The sequence below is a fragment of the Plasmodium gonderi genome, assembly GCF_002157705.1.
Source record: "Plasmodium gonderi DNA, contig: Chr05, whole genome shotgun sequence".
Lineage (NCBI taxonomy): Eukaryota > Apicomplexa > Aconoidasida > Haemosporida > Plasmodiidae > Plasmodium > Plasmodium gonderi.
In genome coordinates, this window is record NW_021628930.1 from 314,493 (window position 1) to 328,744 (window position 14,252).

Sequence of the window (14,252 nt, forward strand, 5' to 3'; positions counted from 1 at the left end):
CAACCTTTGACAGAAATGAAAAAGTTCATCCCAACACACTTGGGTTATTATAATAAATTTAATTATTCCAAAGCCTTAGAATCGATTAAGAATTACGATTGTACAAATGTGAATGGGTATATCGAAAATTATGACTGTGTTCAGAATGCTAGACATTTTGTGCAGGATAGTTCCTGTATGGGGAAAGTAGCGAGTGTACAGAAGCAGGTGACATTGGAAAATTTGAAGAAGCAGGTGACATTGGAAAATTTGAAGAAGCAGGTGACGTTGGAAAATTTGAAGAAGCAGATGACATTGGAAAATATGAAGAAACATGTGACATTGGAAAATATGAAGAAACATGTAACGTTGGAAAATATGAAGAAGCATATCAACTTGGAAAATGTGAAGAAGCATATAAACTTGGAAAACGTGGCGAAGCGCATTAATATCAAAAACGTAACAAAACAGATAAGCTTAGAGCAGCTGAAGCAGAATTTAAAAGAAGAAGGTGTAATGAATGCACAATGTTTCGATGAGAATTATGATATATTGGGAGAAGCTTACAGAAATTATATACGTAAATATATAGAAGATATAAAGAAATCGATACGTGAACAAGGGGTATATTACATTGAGAATTCAAATTGTAATACAGAATTAATGAACAACGGTTTAATACGATTAGCAGCAAACAATGTCCGAAATTTAAAAAATGTATACGTAAAGAATAAGAACAAATTAATTTTAAATAATCGTAAAAAATACATAGCATTTAATCATAAGAAATATGTTAACTTCTTAAACGCATGTTACAAAAAAAAGGTTCAGTCCGTGAAAAAAAAAATTGAGGTGAATAAAGAATTTCTGAACAATTATTTCAATGCATGCACAATTGATTATAACAATAATAGATATATGGGATCCAATGAGCTATCGAAAAAATCTTCCCTTTTCGATTATGGAAATATAGAAGTTAATTCATTAGAACATACCAATTCGTTTAACATAGCTGATATGTACCAACCATCGTTATTTAAGACATCTGGTTCTTCATCAACTGTGCAAAGAGAAAGTAGCAATACCAGTTCCGAAAAAATGAAAAGTTCAGATAACAGCTGCTCACAGAGTCAAAATGAATGCAATGATGATGATAATGAGGAAGAAGAAATAGACATTTCATGTTTTAAAAATAAAGAAAACAACAGATTGAAGCACTTGAAAGGTATCCTGCCAGACAGTGGAGGAATCGAAAGTGACATTATTTATGATCAAGAGAAAAATATTTTTTTCGATTTAAACGACAATGCATATGTACATGTTAAGGGAAATTTATACTTTAATGCCAAAGACAAATTATTCTATGAAATTGAATACACAGATGACTTTTCATATGAAAATATCAAAAATGGTTTAGTGCAATTATCCCATTTCTTGGTGACAGAAAAACGTGCTCCTTGCAAAATCATTATGCGTCTCTGTGCTCAGTTTAATGAATTTATGAACAGCTTATTAGGAATACGAAACTATAACGTCTTTTATGGGGACGAAGAAAATATAGTCGAGATTATCATCAAGTGATGGGCTCGGGGGGCGGGGGAGAGGTCTACTGTAATGATTATCTCTCCACATTTTGCACACACATTATAAGGACCCTTGCGTCGTCCTCTCCATGGAGATTGTTCCCATGTTTAAGCATCTTCTACATGTATGCACTTTATTTTACATCACCTTGGATTATCTCCAATCACCTTGGATTACTTCCCATCACCTTGGATTATCTCCAATCACCTTGGATTACTTCCCATCACCCTGGATTATCTCCAATCACCTTGGATTATCTCCAATCACCTTGGATTACTTCCCATCACCCTGGATTACCTCGCTTCATTTTGCTTTTCTGCTCTATTCGATGGAAAAGCTAGGACACTGCTGAAAATGTCAAATTCACATCAGCGCACCTCACTGTGCATTTGTTTTATTATTCTTTTCCTTACCTTTCAACTCAAGGTAAAAAAAAATGTATGCTTATTGAACAAGTTTAATATATTATTTATCTACATATGTTAGATTCGTTTATGTGGTTTGCCCTTTTTTAAAAATTAAAAAAAAAAAAAAAAAAAAAATTATGAACAATTTGTGCACAATTATGAACAATTTGAGCACAATTATGAACAATTTGAGCACAATTATGAACAATTTTTACATATTTAAAAAAAAAAAAAAAAAAAAAAAAAGTTCTACTCATTTGACGGGAAAAACTTTTTAATGTAGTCTCTTCCATAAAAGTTATAAAACAAGACATTTTATGCATATAATATATACTACCTGTTAGTAAAGAAAAAACTACACAAGCAGTTGACTCAAAAAAAAAAAAAAAAAAGATACTGAAAATTTTTGAAACTAAAAAGTTACTGTGAATGGAAAGTATAGTCAATGAAACACTAAGAGAAGGAAAAGTGGAAAACGAATTACAGCTCCGAGGGAAAGAAAAAGATGTTCATCAGTGTGTACGTGTGCCGATACGTACACACCTACTCATATATTCCCATGCTGATATATTCCCATGCTGATATATTCCCATGCTGATATATTCCCATGCTGATATATTCCCATGCTGATATATTCCCATGCTGATATATTCCCATGCTGATATATTCCCATGTTGATATATTCCCATGTTGATATATTTCCATGCTGATACATTCCCATGTTGATATATTTCCATGTTGATACATTCCCATGTTGATATATTCCCATGCTGATATATTTCCATGCTGATATGTCTACACATGTACTTGTGTGTATGCACGGCGTGGGGGAAGCATGCTCAATGGCATTTTCCTTTTCACAATTCACCAAGAAAAATGGTACTGTCTGAAGAGCAAGAAGCTACTATATCCTCAGAGGGATGAAATGCAACATCGTTTATTGTACTGGTATGACCGGGCATGGTATATTTCAACATTTTTTGTTTGTAATCATAAATGTATAAATAATTATCGCCACTTCCACAACCTAATAAATTATCATGATTGAAAGACAGTTTAATCAAATTATAGTCTATGTTAAATGGTGGTGCTGGAAGATGAAATAATAATTTTTCATCACAAGGAAATGGTTGAATATCCCAAAAACAAATGGTTTCATCTGCGCTTAGGGATGCTAATATAGTTTCATCATTATTAACAGCTAGGCCACTTATATAATGCTTATGACCAGTAAAAGTATCTTTTAATTGATAAGTTTTGACATGGTATCTATTTACTTTATCATCGACTGATGACACATAAAAAAATTCCCCTTTTTTATCTGAACATATAGCAAGTAGTGGAAAATCATACGTAATTGTATGAATCGATTTTTTACATCTAAAATCCCACAGTTTTACGGTACAATCATCACTACAAGTGCTTATCAAATTATAATTGATTATATCTAAACCGTTAACAATGCTTGTATGTCCTTTAAAATTTCGAATTTTTTTTTCATTCTCCACATCCCATAAAAAAACATTAAAATCTGCTGATGCACTACAAATATGACTATCGTCTTTACTCCACTTAGCTTCTAACACTGCATTTTTATGCCCTCTCAAAATACTAACTGTTTCACATTCGTTATAAACACTGTGTATCATTAAAGTCATATCGAAGCTGGCAGATGCAATGAATTTACCATCCGATGAAAAATTAACAGAGTATACTTCTCCCTTATGACTATTTATTAACATATTTGGAAAATACAAACCTGTTTTTCTTTCCACCCCATGTCCTGTTGCGTTTGCAACAATTCGTCCTTCTGCTCCTGCAGCTCCTCCGGTTGGAACTACTCGTCCTTCTACTCCTGCAACTGCTTCATTTTCATCCGGGGAAATGTTAATTTGATTTTCCTGAACAATTTCCATCAGTTGAGATAATAAGTGTCCATACAAAAAAAAAAAAAAAAATCTCAAATGTGGTTTACATATCTCAGGGAGATTCTATCATTCCTAGTGTAGTTTCACTTTTTTTTATTTGCCCACCCAGCCCCCTTGAGTAGGTTCGTTCTTTACAAAAAAAAAAAAAAAAAAAAAAAAAAAAAAAGTCTTGATAATATTCTCTTTTGTGTTGGATATGAATGATCTATTTTGCATAAGCATCATGGAAAAGAAATTTCTTTTATTTGATATATCTCTGGAGGGAAATCAAACACGCAAAAAGAAAATGTGAATATATATATGTACTGTATGGCATATATATATGCATACTGGTGAATGTAACCCCATTGATTTATGTTTTTTTTTTTTTTTTTTTTTCTTCTTTTGCAGGATCCCTGTTGCTAGACTATTTTTTTTTTCTTTTTAACCACATTAAACAATTAATATTTTCTCGATTTTTTTTTTTTTTTTTTTTTAATAGCACTCTATTTCTCTGAAAAAAAAATCCCCTTAATTTTTTTTTCTTTTTTTTAGTCACTTGAAGTAAATATCCTACAACTTTTTTTAATGGAGGCTCTAATTAATTTCTCTGCTAAATCTGGATATATATATATATATATATATTTTTTTTATCTCTCTCTCTTGCTCTTCTTTAATATGAATGCATAATTTGTAGCTGTCAAAATGAAGCCTCGCTAAGATGCATATATGTATATACATGAATAACGCTACATCCCATGTGTGCGCCCAAAACTTTCTGCACTGGGTTAAGTAGCAACTTTTTGAAATGAAAAAACTTGACGAAAAGTTTCTGCTACCAAACAGTAGGTCTCTGCAAACAAAGACGAACATAAAGGTGAACATACATACAAAGTAATGAATAACGAACAGACAAATGAACTTCAACCGCGAGAGTGTAAGACAATTAATTCTTCCCCTGCATAAGAGCAAAAAAAATAAAATACTGAAAGCGGAGCCAGTTGAAATTAGCTCTATAACAGTTTTATGATCATAATGAGGAAAAATCCAACAACTGGAAAAAAATGTACTTTTCGAAAAAAGAAAAAAAAAAAAAAAAAAGGAAGAGTGTTTTTTAAAATTAGATATACTTGTACCTACACATATAAATGAAACTATTTGACGAATGAGAAGTAAAGGAACATGAAAGAAGCTAGACCAGCAAAATAAATCCAATCAACATAAAAATCTTTCCTTCATTCTGCTCTCCTTCCTACCGGGGTGTTTACTCTTTTCTGCTTGATTCGCATTTGGGCCCACTACTTTTGCGTACAAATTTTTGTAAGGGCAATGAGCCTACAAATAGACGACCATGTTTGGTGGAAAGTTGGCATGTCGAATGGTGCTACATATGGTCAAACGAAGAATTTGTTTTGTGTCTGTTTTGTTCCGCATTTGTGTCTGTTTTGTTTCTCATTTGTTTCTCATTTTTGTCTTTTTTTTTTCCTCTTTTGTCTCTTTTTTTCCTTTTCTTTACTAAAAGGCGCGCTTCCAGCAGTATAAAATAACGTTTAAGAAAAACCTCCCATTTTGTATAAGCCCACCCATGTTTATGGTCTATTTTTATAAAGAAACCATTTTCTTCAAAGGAGGACCAATATAATTCCATATGGAAATTCTTATTCTATATGAAGTTATTTCATTCAGTGCAAATTGTGGAAATTTATTGGAATTGCAAATAAGATCAGGTGTGGATATGATAAGAAGTATTCAAATGGTATTACATAAGTAGAGGGGGAAAAAAAAAAAAAAAAAAAAAAAAAAAAAAAAAAAAAAATTAGTATGCATTTACACAGTCATGGAAAACATTTGAATTGTTCTTTATCGATCTGGTTGCATACTTTTTTCTAAATACTTGTTAAGTATTTACCCCATGGGTAAAGAAATACACTTTCAAACTTTCTACAGTTGTAAAAAAAGAAATGATGTAATTGTGTGAAAGACAAGTTACTCAGTAGTGTGCATGCATCAATCGTTTGCAAAAATAAAAAAAAGAAAATGTCAATTCTTGTTAAGAGGAAATACCCATGATAAATGAAAGAAGACATAAAAATGCAACCAATTTATACATATCCCTAATGTTTACAAGGTACACGTGTAAATGTGTACATATATGTACTTGCATGAACATAGTGTAATTTTTTTTTTTTTTTTTGCGTATAAAGGAAAAAAAAAAAAAAAAAACCAATGAGCAAAACGAATGAGCAAAACGAATGAACAAAGCGAATGAACAAAACGAATGAACAAACGTAACAACATGAAACAATTATGCACTTGGCAAAAAAAAAAAAAGAAAAAGAAACAACCTCCTCAGGTGTAACTCCAACCTAGGGAAAAATAAAAACAATAAAAATGCATACACACATACTTATATTCGTGACCTTACCTGTAATGAACACTTGAAATCAGACAATCTTGTAGAAATGTATTTGCACTAGAAATGTATTCCCATTCCATTCCCTAATGCATAATAAATCTACGACAAAAGTTTGTAAAAAAAAAAAATAAAAAAAATAACGTAAAAGTACACAAAAACATAGGTGAGGCATATTTGTGAAGGCACTGCTTGATTCATTTTTTTGCACACTATATCACTATCACAACACTTTCCCCTCGAACCTAAATCCCAATTCCATCTTAGCTTGTTTGATTGCTTAATACAAAAGAATATAGAACGATTCTGTAACTCCCACACGTATACCTGTGCAGCTCGTGCATCTCGTGCATCTCGTACATCTCGTACATCTCGTACATCTCGTACATCTCGTACATCTCATACATCTCATGTTGCATGTACAGGTGGAACATGCGACAACTTTGCGGCGATCATCGATTGTGTCGAAAAGACATTTCGAATGCATCTTCAAGGGGTAAATTTGTCTAACCTGAATCATGCCCTTTTATTACACTCCAAGTATAGGAGTAGCAAAATAGAGAAAAGTAGAACAGGGCAAAGCACCGCTAAGCCAGAGTAGGGAAAGAAAAAAAAAAAAAAAAAAAAATGAATAAGAAAACGATCCTTCTGAATGCAATTGGTTTTCCCCTACTGGTTGCTATACTGAAATCCAGTGAAACAAAAGGGGCTTGTGTCGATTTGAGCAAAAGTGAAAATCTATATTTATTCACTGATAAAGGAAAAGACACAGTACTTTGTACTAATAGTATTAAAATAAAATGTGTAAATTATAATGGATCAGAAGTTTACTCCATCATTGATAAAATTTGGAAGGTGAGGTCGAATGGTAGATCCAATATATTTGAAGTTAAAGATACTTTCATTCAGAAAAATTTGAAGAGGTGTTTTTCTCTAAGGATGAGTCCTGAAAATGTAGATATTCATCATCTTAGGAATAAAAAGAGAAGGATTAGAATAATGAATGAAGAGCATGAAAAAATAATGAAACATAATATTGGTGTTCCAGAGCTTGCTAATGTAGATGGACAATGGGGTAAACAGACAAATGAATATTTCAAATGTTTCTTAGACAAGGCAAGAGAAAATTTGTATGCAAAAGAAGATGAAATGTCAAGATGGGTGGACGTTGAACATAAGACATGTTATTGTAGTGAAGAAAATTCTGAACCATGTAACACTGGAGATATAAGTAATTCTAATTTTATAAAACAATTGATGAGACAAGAAATTTGTGATGTAAATGATGGAAGAAATAAAAATGATATATTTATTGTTATGCCAGATTATTCCATAATTACATGTAACAATTTTACAGGTCTTAGTAAACAAATTAATCAAACAAAGTTGTATAATTATTGCAGGTATGGTTTAAGTGCATGGGATAATAGAGACTTTTACGAATATTTGAACTGTGATAGTGTGAGTAGAAAAAGAGGGCATGAAAAAGATGAACTAGGATTTGAAAAAAAAGAGGGGGATTATATATGCATAGAAAAGTGCAAACGAATTCGAGAACTATGTAATGGAGAAAACTCCAAATTTTACAATTTTGAAATGTGTAAATTATATTACAAAATGAATTCATCTGGAAATAAAATTTATAATGATGTGTTTAAGTATTTCCATGAAAAATGCACCTATTTTGACCCCACAAACAGAGGGTTACTCTTATGTAAAGAGAAACGTGTACCTTGTGAATTCAGCGAATGGTCTACATGGAGTGTATGTACAAAAAGCTGCAAAGAAGATATATATGATTCTAATGCTATTAGAATTAGAAAAAGACATCTTATAAAAAATGTTAAATATGTAGGAAAGTCATGTAACATTGTTGTAAATAATGAAAATAAATTAGTTGATGTGAATTTTTGCACAGATATAATACCATATTGCAAATCTGATTCTGATAACCATCAGCAAGAGGGGGGAGATGAGAATTACAACTTGGAAAAAAAACTTATTCCTCCATTTATAATTCCATTAACAGAAATAGAAAAAGCAAACACGTTGAACGAATTAAATGAAAAAGATAATGATGTTATGAATGACAATTTAATACACGAAGACTCCGAAGTATTAACCAAATGTGTAGTAACTGATATGCATCAGTATGAACATTCTAGGGAATATAGTGAAAAAATAAAATCTTGTGCTTGTCCACCTTATCATTCACCTTGTTATTTTAAAGATATATATGAATCAAATTATTGGAGAAAGTCCTTTGATTATAATTGTAAACAAAATCCAAACTTAATAGTACTTACTGCAGATTTTGTAACTCTCAATTGTAGCAAATCTCTTTCCATTAAAAGAAAAGAAATAGCTATCAACACATATCTTGCTATGACTTTCGATTGTCGCTCAGCTACTTTTAGATATCTCTTCTGTTCAAAATCGAATGATTCATCTAGAAAAAATATTTTTTACATCATTTTCACTTGTCTCCTTGCTTTTATTTCTGCCTTATACTTCATACACATAATTCTTACTGAGCATGACAAGTGGTCTATCTTCATAAAAGGAATTGTTTCTCCCAAATCTCATGCTAGCAAGGATATACCATCTTCCCCACCTCGCACTCCTTCTTCTCTTTCCTCCTCATCTTATGAGGGGGATGTCACTCACATGCCGAGCCAAGCGGGGCTCCTCGTTCCCACTGCAAAGTTAGACTAACCGCACGTGTCGTTACTCCATTTGGCCAATCCATTTCGCTAGTTCATTCCGCCAGTTCATTTCGCTACTCCACTTCTGCACTCCATTTTTCACTGTTAGCAAATTTTACATTTTTTTGAAGAATTTTAAAAGACCCGCAAACTGACGTGAATCGAAAAGTTACTTAATTCTATCGTTTAATAATAAAAAAAATAAAAAAAAAATTCAAAATTTGCAACATGTGCAACAATTAGACATGAACTCACAACACAAATGTTATTACATATGCATGTACACGAATGTGTGTACACATAATACACGTGGGGGAGGGGTGGGGAAAAAGATATGATATCTGGCATTTTTTTCTTCCCGGTTACGATCGTCCATTTTTTTCATTTTACAAAGTTTCGCTTCACGTTGCATTTTTTTTTTTTTTTTTTCTCCCACTTCAAGTTGTTTTATAAACATAACACCACACACCCCCCCCCCTTTCGTGAAAATGTTCTTTTTTTTTTTTTTTCCTCGGCTCCCCGAGCGATTTCAACAACTGTGCAAAAAAAAAAAAAAAAATAAAAATAAAACATGAAATAAAAACCAGAGAGTATGCATATAAACACATATATGCAAGTGCAAATTGAGATTCTCTTCAACTTTGATTTGTTCCGTTCAGAAATAACTCACTTTTTTTTTTTTTTTTTTTTTTTTTTTTCTCTTCAACGAAGGGGTGGTGTTGTTGTTGGTGTTTTATCAACATGATTTTCGGTGATGATTTCATCTGAGCTTATTTTCTAGACGAAAGTTGTGAAGAAAGGTTAATATATAGAGACAGAGCAACATGCTGGTGGCTTGAGGATATACATGAGGTACCTTTTCCCTTGCAAGGGAGACTTAATATGCATGCGGCTCCTTACACCTTGTGAACGATATCCGATGGGTGCCATTTGATGCTTCTTCCTCCATTTGATGCTTCTTCCTCCATTTGATGCTTCTTTCTCCATTTGATGCTTCTTTCTCCATTTGATGCTTCTTTCTCCATTTGATGCTTCTTCCTCCATTTGATGCTTCTTTCTCCATTTGATGCTTCTTTCTCCATTTGATGCTTCTTTCTCCATTTGATGCTTCTTTCTCCATTTGATGCCTCTTTCTCCATTTGATGCTTCTTTCTCCATTTGAAGCCTCTTTCTCCATTTGATGCTTCTTTCTCCATTTGAAGCCTCTTTCTCCATTTGATGCCTCCTGCTCACTTTCATGTCTGAACAGCGAGTTTCACCAAGTGATCCATGAATATCTTCAATGAAACATCATCTGTGTTGATAATGTAGGATTCACTGTTAGCCGTGCCGAAAGTACTTCCACTAAGCGAGTTGTGTGTAGTTGATGGATTTACCTTGGCTAGGAGAAACCGACTTTGGCTTCCTCCACTATTACATAAAACAAATTTTGGAATGGGGAATCTATCTTCTAATATAGATTTTGCATCTTCATGTGGTGCATTAAGTAATTGTATAAAATGTTCATATTCAGGTTTTTCATGAAACCCTTGTTCTCTCCATTGATAGATCATTTCTCCATACCAAACAACAATATGGAAATAGGAATCTAACAAAAGTATAACATTAGCTTTTAAAGATTGTGCATCTAGAAGTACTGGAATTGGTGTATGGGATTCAAATGAATATTGCAATAAGGCTGGTTGAATCATGATGAGTGAATTCATAACATTTTCTCTTAGTAAGATTGACCTGTAATATGCAGTTTCATCGGGACTTGCATTAAAGGTTTGTAAAAAATGGGACCTCCTTAAATGATACATAAATTGAGGATATATAGAAAATTCTGGTGACAAATGAAATGAATTAACATCATCTTTTTGATAATCAGCAAATGTGCTAACTAATCTTATAAGTTTTCTATCTAGCCATCTTAGCACATCTATTGGTTCATCTGTTTCAGCTTTTAAAACGGCAAATCTAGCCATAATAACAGCAGCAGTTTCTTGATCAAATCCTTGTGATATTTCTGCAATATTTGCTTCTGCAAATCGATAAGATATGGTAGTAACACGTAGTCTTCTTCGACCACTCGGGTGTTGATATAATGTTTGAAATTGTAAGTATGCTTGTCTATCAGGTGGAAGAGAAGCAATATTTTGATTAACAATTTCAAAATAAAAGGCAATAGTAGATTGTCTATCCAATGCACATATAGTCCATTCACACGTTCCACCTTCACCTACACAAGTATCTGATACATAGTTTGCTGTTTTTTTATTACTTGAACAAGCACCTATAGCACCACATACACGAAATTCTTTGGAGCATATAATAGTTAACTTTGCATTGTAACCATGTTTTATATAACCATTTGAATCAGTTTCAAATATTTTTTTAAAAGAATCTTTAAAAACATTCATTGAAAAAGAATCTGCCATAACCATAAAACCATTTGTTTTTTCACAGCATACTTTCATTTCATATAATCCAATTTGATCTAGAGAACATGCAAAAATATCAATAGCATGCCCAGATGCTACAGCTCGATTTGCTAGAGATGTATAATATTTCAAAGCCTTCTTCACATGTCTAGCATTTGTATTTTCTTTTTGTAAATCTAAATGATGTCTCAATGATTCACTTAATGGTGTATCTACAATTTTACCTGGAGAAGTTGTGTCTGCACCACCAATAAACATCATTATTCTCCCACTCAGCTGATTACAACAACATTCTAATAACCCAATTGCTACAGATAGGGCAACTCCAGTACATCTCTTTGCTCTTTGATCTGGTGGTGTAGGCCAGCTATCTTTCTGTATATCTTCCAATAGCATATTTATATTATATTCACATTCGCTAACTGGTTGCAAAAATCTCCTTGCACATGCAGAAGTGGTTGAACTTCTAGGATCATTTCTGGTTCCTAAATTTAACTGTTTCTGTAAATCTTGTGGATTAATTTCTTTCGTCCCTTTAAAAACATATGATTTTAGACAATCTCGAAATCCAATTTCATGCACATAACACATATTTCCAAATGTTATTATTCCTATATGAGCATCTCCTGGCATTAAACTTATGCACTGCTGAATTGAATCCTTTAGTTGATCCAATTCTTCTTCTAGTAGACACGTGTCAATAACAAATAGGAATGTCGGAGGTGGGATGTCCCCCACGTTGGAAGGCTGGATGTATTCTATGTTTGAGTACATGACATCAGCGGGCAGGTTCTGCGATCATTAGAACATGTTATTTGTTAGAAGTTTTAGAGGTTTCAGATGTTTCACATGTTTCAGAGGTTTTAGAATTTTTAGAAGTTTTTCGAATTTATGAGAACTCATGAGAAAATCTCATATGTTCTCAGATATTCTCAAAAGTTCTCAAATATTCTCAAACGTTCTCAGATATTCTCAAAAATTCTCAGATATTCTCAAACGTTCTCAGAAACAGTGGCAGAATGATGCGAAAGCATGTGCGTTCGTGCATCTGAACGAGTAGAACATGCAAAGGTGCATGGGTAGATGGGAATGAGGTAACACATGTACACACACATGGGAGGTCAGTTAGATTTCAACCATATGGAGATAATACCTAGTTGGTTACATCTAACTGGAGGTGTAGTGCACCCCTCCCCTATCTTTCTCTCCCTATCTCTCTCTCTCCACATATAGATGCAGATACAGATGCAGATACACAGAACGTATTCATCTTTTGCGGTTACCTTCTCTGAGATATGTTCTGCATAATGCAACGGAAAGGGGTTCTTGATATTTGAAAATGGACATGTCCATGTTTTGTTTCTGAAGTCTATATTGCAGTATGGGTTCAAGATGCAATTGCTTGTTTTGCATTTTAGTGGCTCGTATTCTACAAGTTTAACGCTATTGTCATCTGTGCGTTTCAGTACTGTGTATAAACATCCTAATGGCACTTCAATTTTTGCTGCTTCCGTTTTTGTTGGGGGCCACAAATTCCAACTGAATCGAATTCCCGTCTGACTTTCCTGCAGATGTATATCCATGTTACTTTTGGTACATCAATAATCAGATTCCTTTTCGTTTGGCGTATTAAGCGTGTTGATGATGTGAAAGCTAATAGATTCGTGTATCCGAATCAGGATCAGAATTGGAATCAGAATCAGTTTTTTTTTTTTTTTTTTTTTTTTTTTTTGAGCAATACTTATTTAAAATGGATGTGTCTTATATGACTGAAGTGAAATGGGTTAACAACTTTCCTCTTCTTGGTAATTTTTCCGCTTTGTAATTTTTCCGCTTTGTAATTTTCCCTCTAGCATTCCCATTCAACAACATACGGCATGTCTTTATTCATGCATGAGATCGGTTTTCCTTCTGATCTGTCTCCTTTCTGATGTATCTTCTGTTTTTTATATGTATACATGGATTAGAAAACGTGCTGACATTTGTGGAATGTTCCTAAAATATGTGAAACGTGTGCGGTGGCGAACACTTTTGTTTCTCATGCACATAACACACTAGTTCAAAACTTCAAATATTAGCATCACCCACCTTTTGGAGTATATTCAAAAGGGGATCAGCTATCCGCAGATATCTATCCGCTTCAAATATAACCAAAGACATCTACCCGTTTGAAATATAACAAAAGACATCTATCCTTGGACATGTAACCGCTTGACGTCAAATGGTGTGGTGATATGCGGCAGAGAACAAAATGAAGTAGTGAATAACATGCCTGCCCTAATTTGATATTAATAGTTTTTGCACATTAACTTAAAAAAAAAAAAAAACACTTGGGATTACAAATCCATTTATTTGGTTCCAAAACAAGTATATTTATTACATGCACAAATTAGTCTCTCTTGATTTTTTTTTTTTTTTTTTTTGAAATGTCGGAAGGTTAGATAACATGAGTGGTATATGTTGTATTATGCTACCTATCATCAATGAGTTAAATGTATTTGGGTTTATGTACATGTGTAAACATAATCTGCAAATAAATTTTTTTTTTTTTTTTTTTTTTTTTTCTTTCTTCTTTACGCTTGTTTTTCCGTTCTACTGAAACACTGGATCAGTGCACCCTATGGGGTTTTGACAAATACAAGTATATATCTATCTGCAAGTAATTACTTTATGCACATAATGATACGAATTCGAGTTACTTACGTGCATGGAACGGCTATTATACATACATGGATACATGCATACATGGATACATGCATACATGGATACATGCATACATGGATACATGCATACATGGATACATACATTCATGCATACATACGTACCTGCACACA

At 33.0% G+C, this 14,252-nt stretch overlaps 4 protein-coding genes across 4 annotated transcripts in view; 2 read left to right on the forward strand and 2 right to left on the reverse strand.

Moving 5' to 3' along the window:
• PGO_050860 (hypothetical protein, conserved) overlaps positions 1 to 1,560 on the forward strand; it is a gene marked incomplete at both ends in the record, with an annotated part of 3,156 nt that extends 1,596 nt beyond the window's left edge. Inside the window, one exon of the mRNA XM_028686464.1 lies at positions 1 to 1,560. This exon is cut by the window's left edge and continues 1,596 nt beyond it. Coding sequence (XP_028542265.1) covers positions 1 to 1,560 — 1,560 coding nt within the window.
• Positions 1,561 to 2,827: 1,267 nt separating this feature from the next.
• On the reverse strand, positions 2,828 to 3,886 carry PGO_050870 (U5 snRNP-specific 40 kDa protein; the record flags this gene model as incomplete). The annotated part of the gene is made up of 1 exon (XM_028686465.1): positions 2,828 to 3,886. One exon carries the CDS (start codon positions 3,884 to 3,886, stop codon positions 2,828 to 2,830), a length of 1,059 nt encoding a protein of 352 aa, XP_028542266.1.
• Positions 3,887 to 6,917: 3,031 nt separating this feature from the next.
• On the forward strand, positions 6,918 to 9,005 carry PGO_050880 (hypothetical protein, conserved; the record flags this gene model as incomplete). The annotated part of the gene is made up of 1 exon (XM_028686466.1): positions 6,918 to 9,005. The coding sequence occupies one exon, from the start codon at positions 6,918 to 6,920 to the stop codon at positions 9,003 to 9,005; it is 2,088 nt and encodes a 695-aa protein (XP_028542267.1).
• A 1,225-nt stretch (positions 9,006 to 10,230) lies between these two features.
• On the reverse strand, positions 10,231 to 13,001 carry PGO_050890 (protein transport protein SEC23; the record flags this gene model as incomplete). Its single annotated transcript, XM_028686467.1, has 2 exons — positions 10,231 to 12,210; positions 12,702 to 13,001. The coding sequence occupies 2 exons, from the start codon at positions 12,999 to 13,001 to the stop codon at positions 10,231 to 10,233; spliced, it is 2,280 nt and encodes a 759-aa protein (XP_028542268.1).
• Positions 13,002 to 14,252: the final 1,251 nt, after the last annotated feature.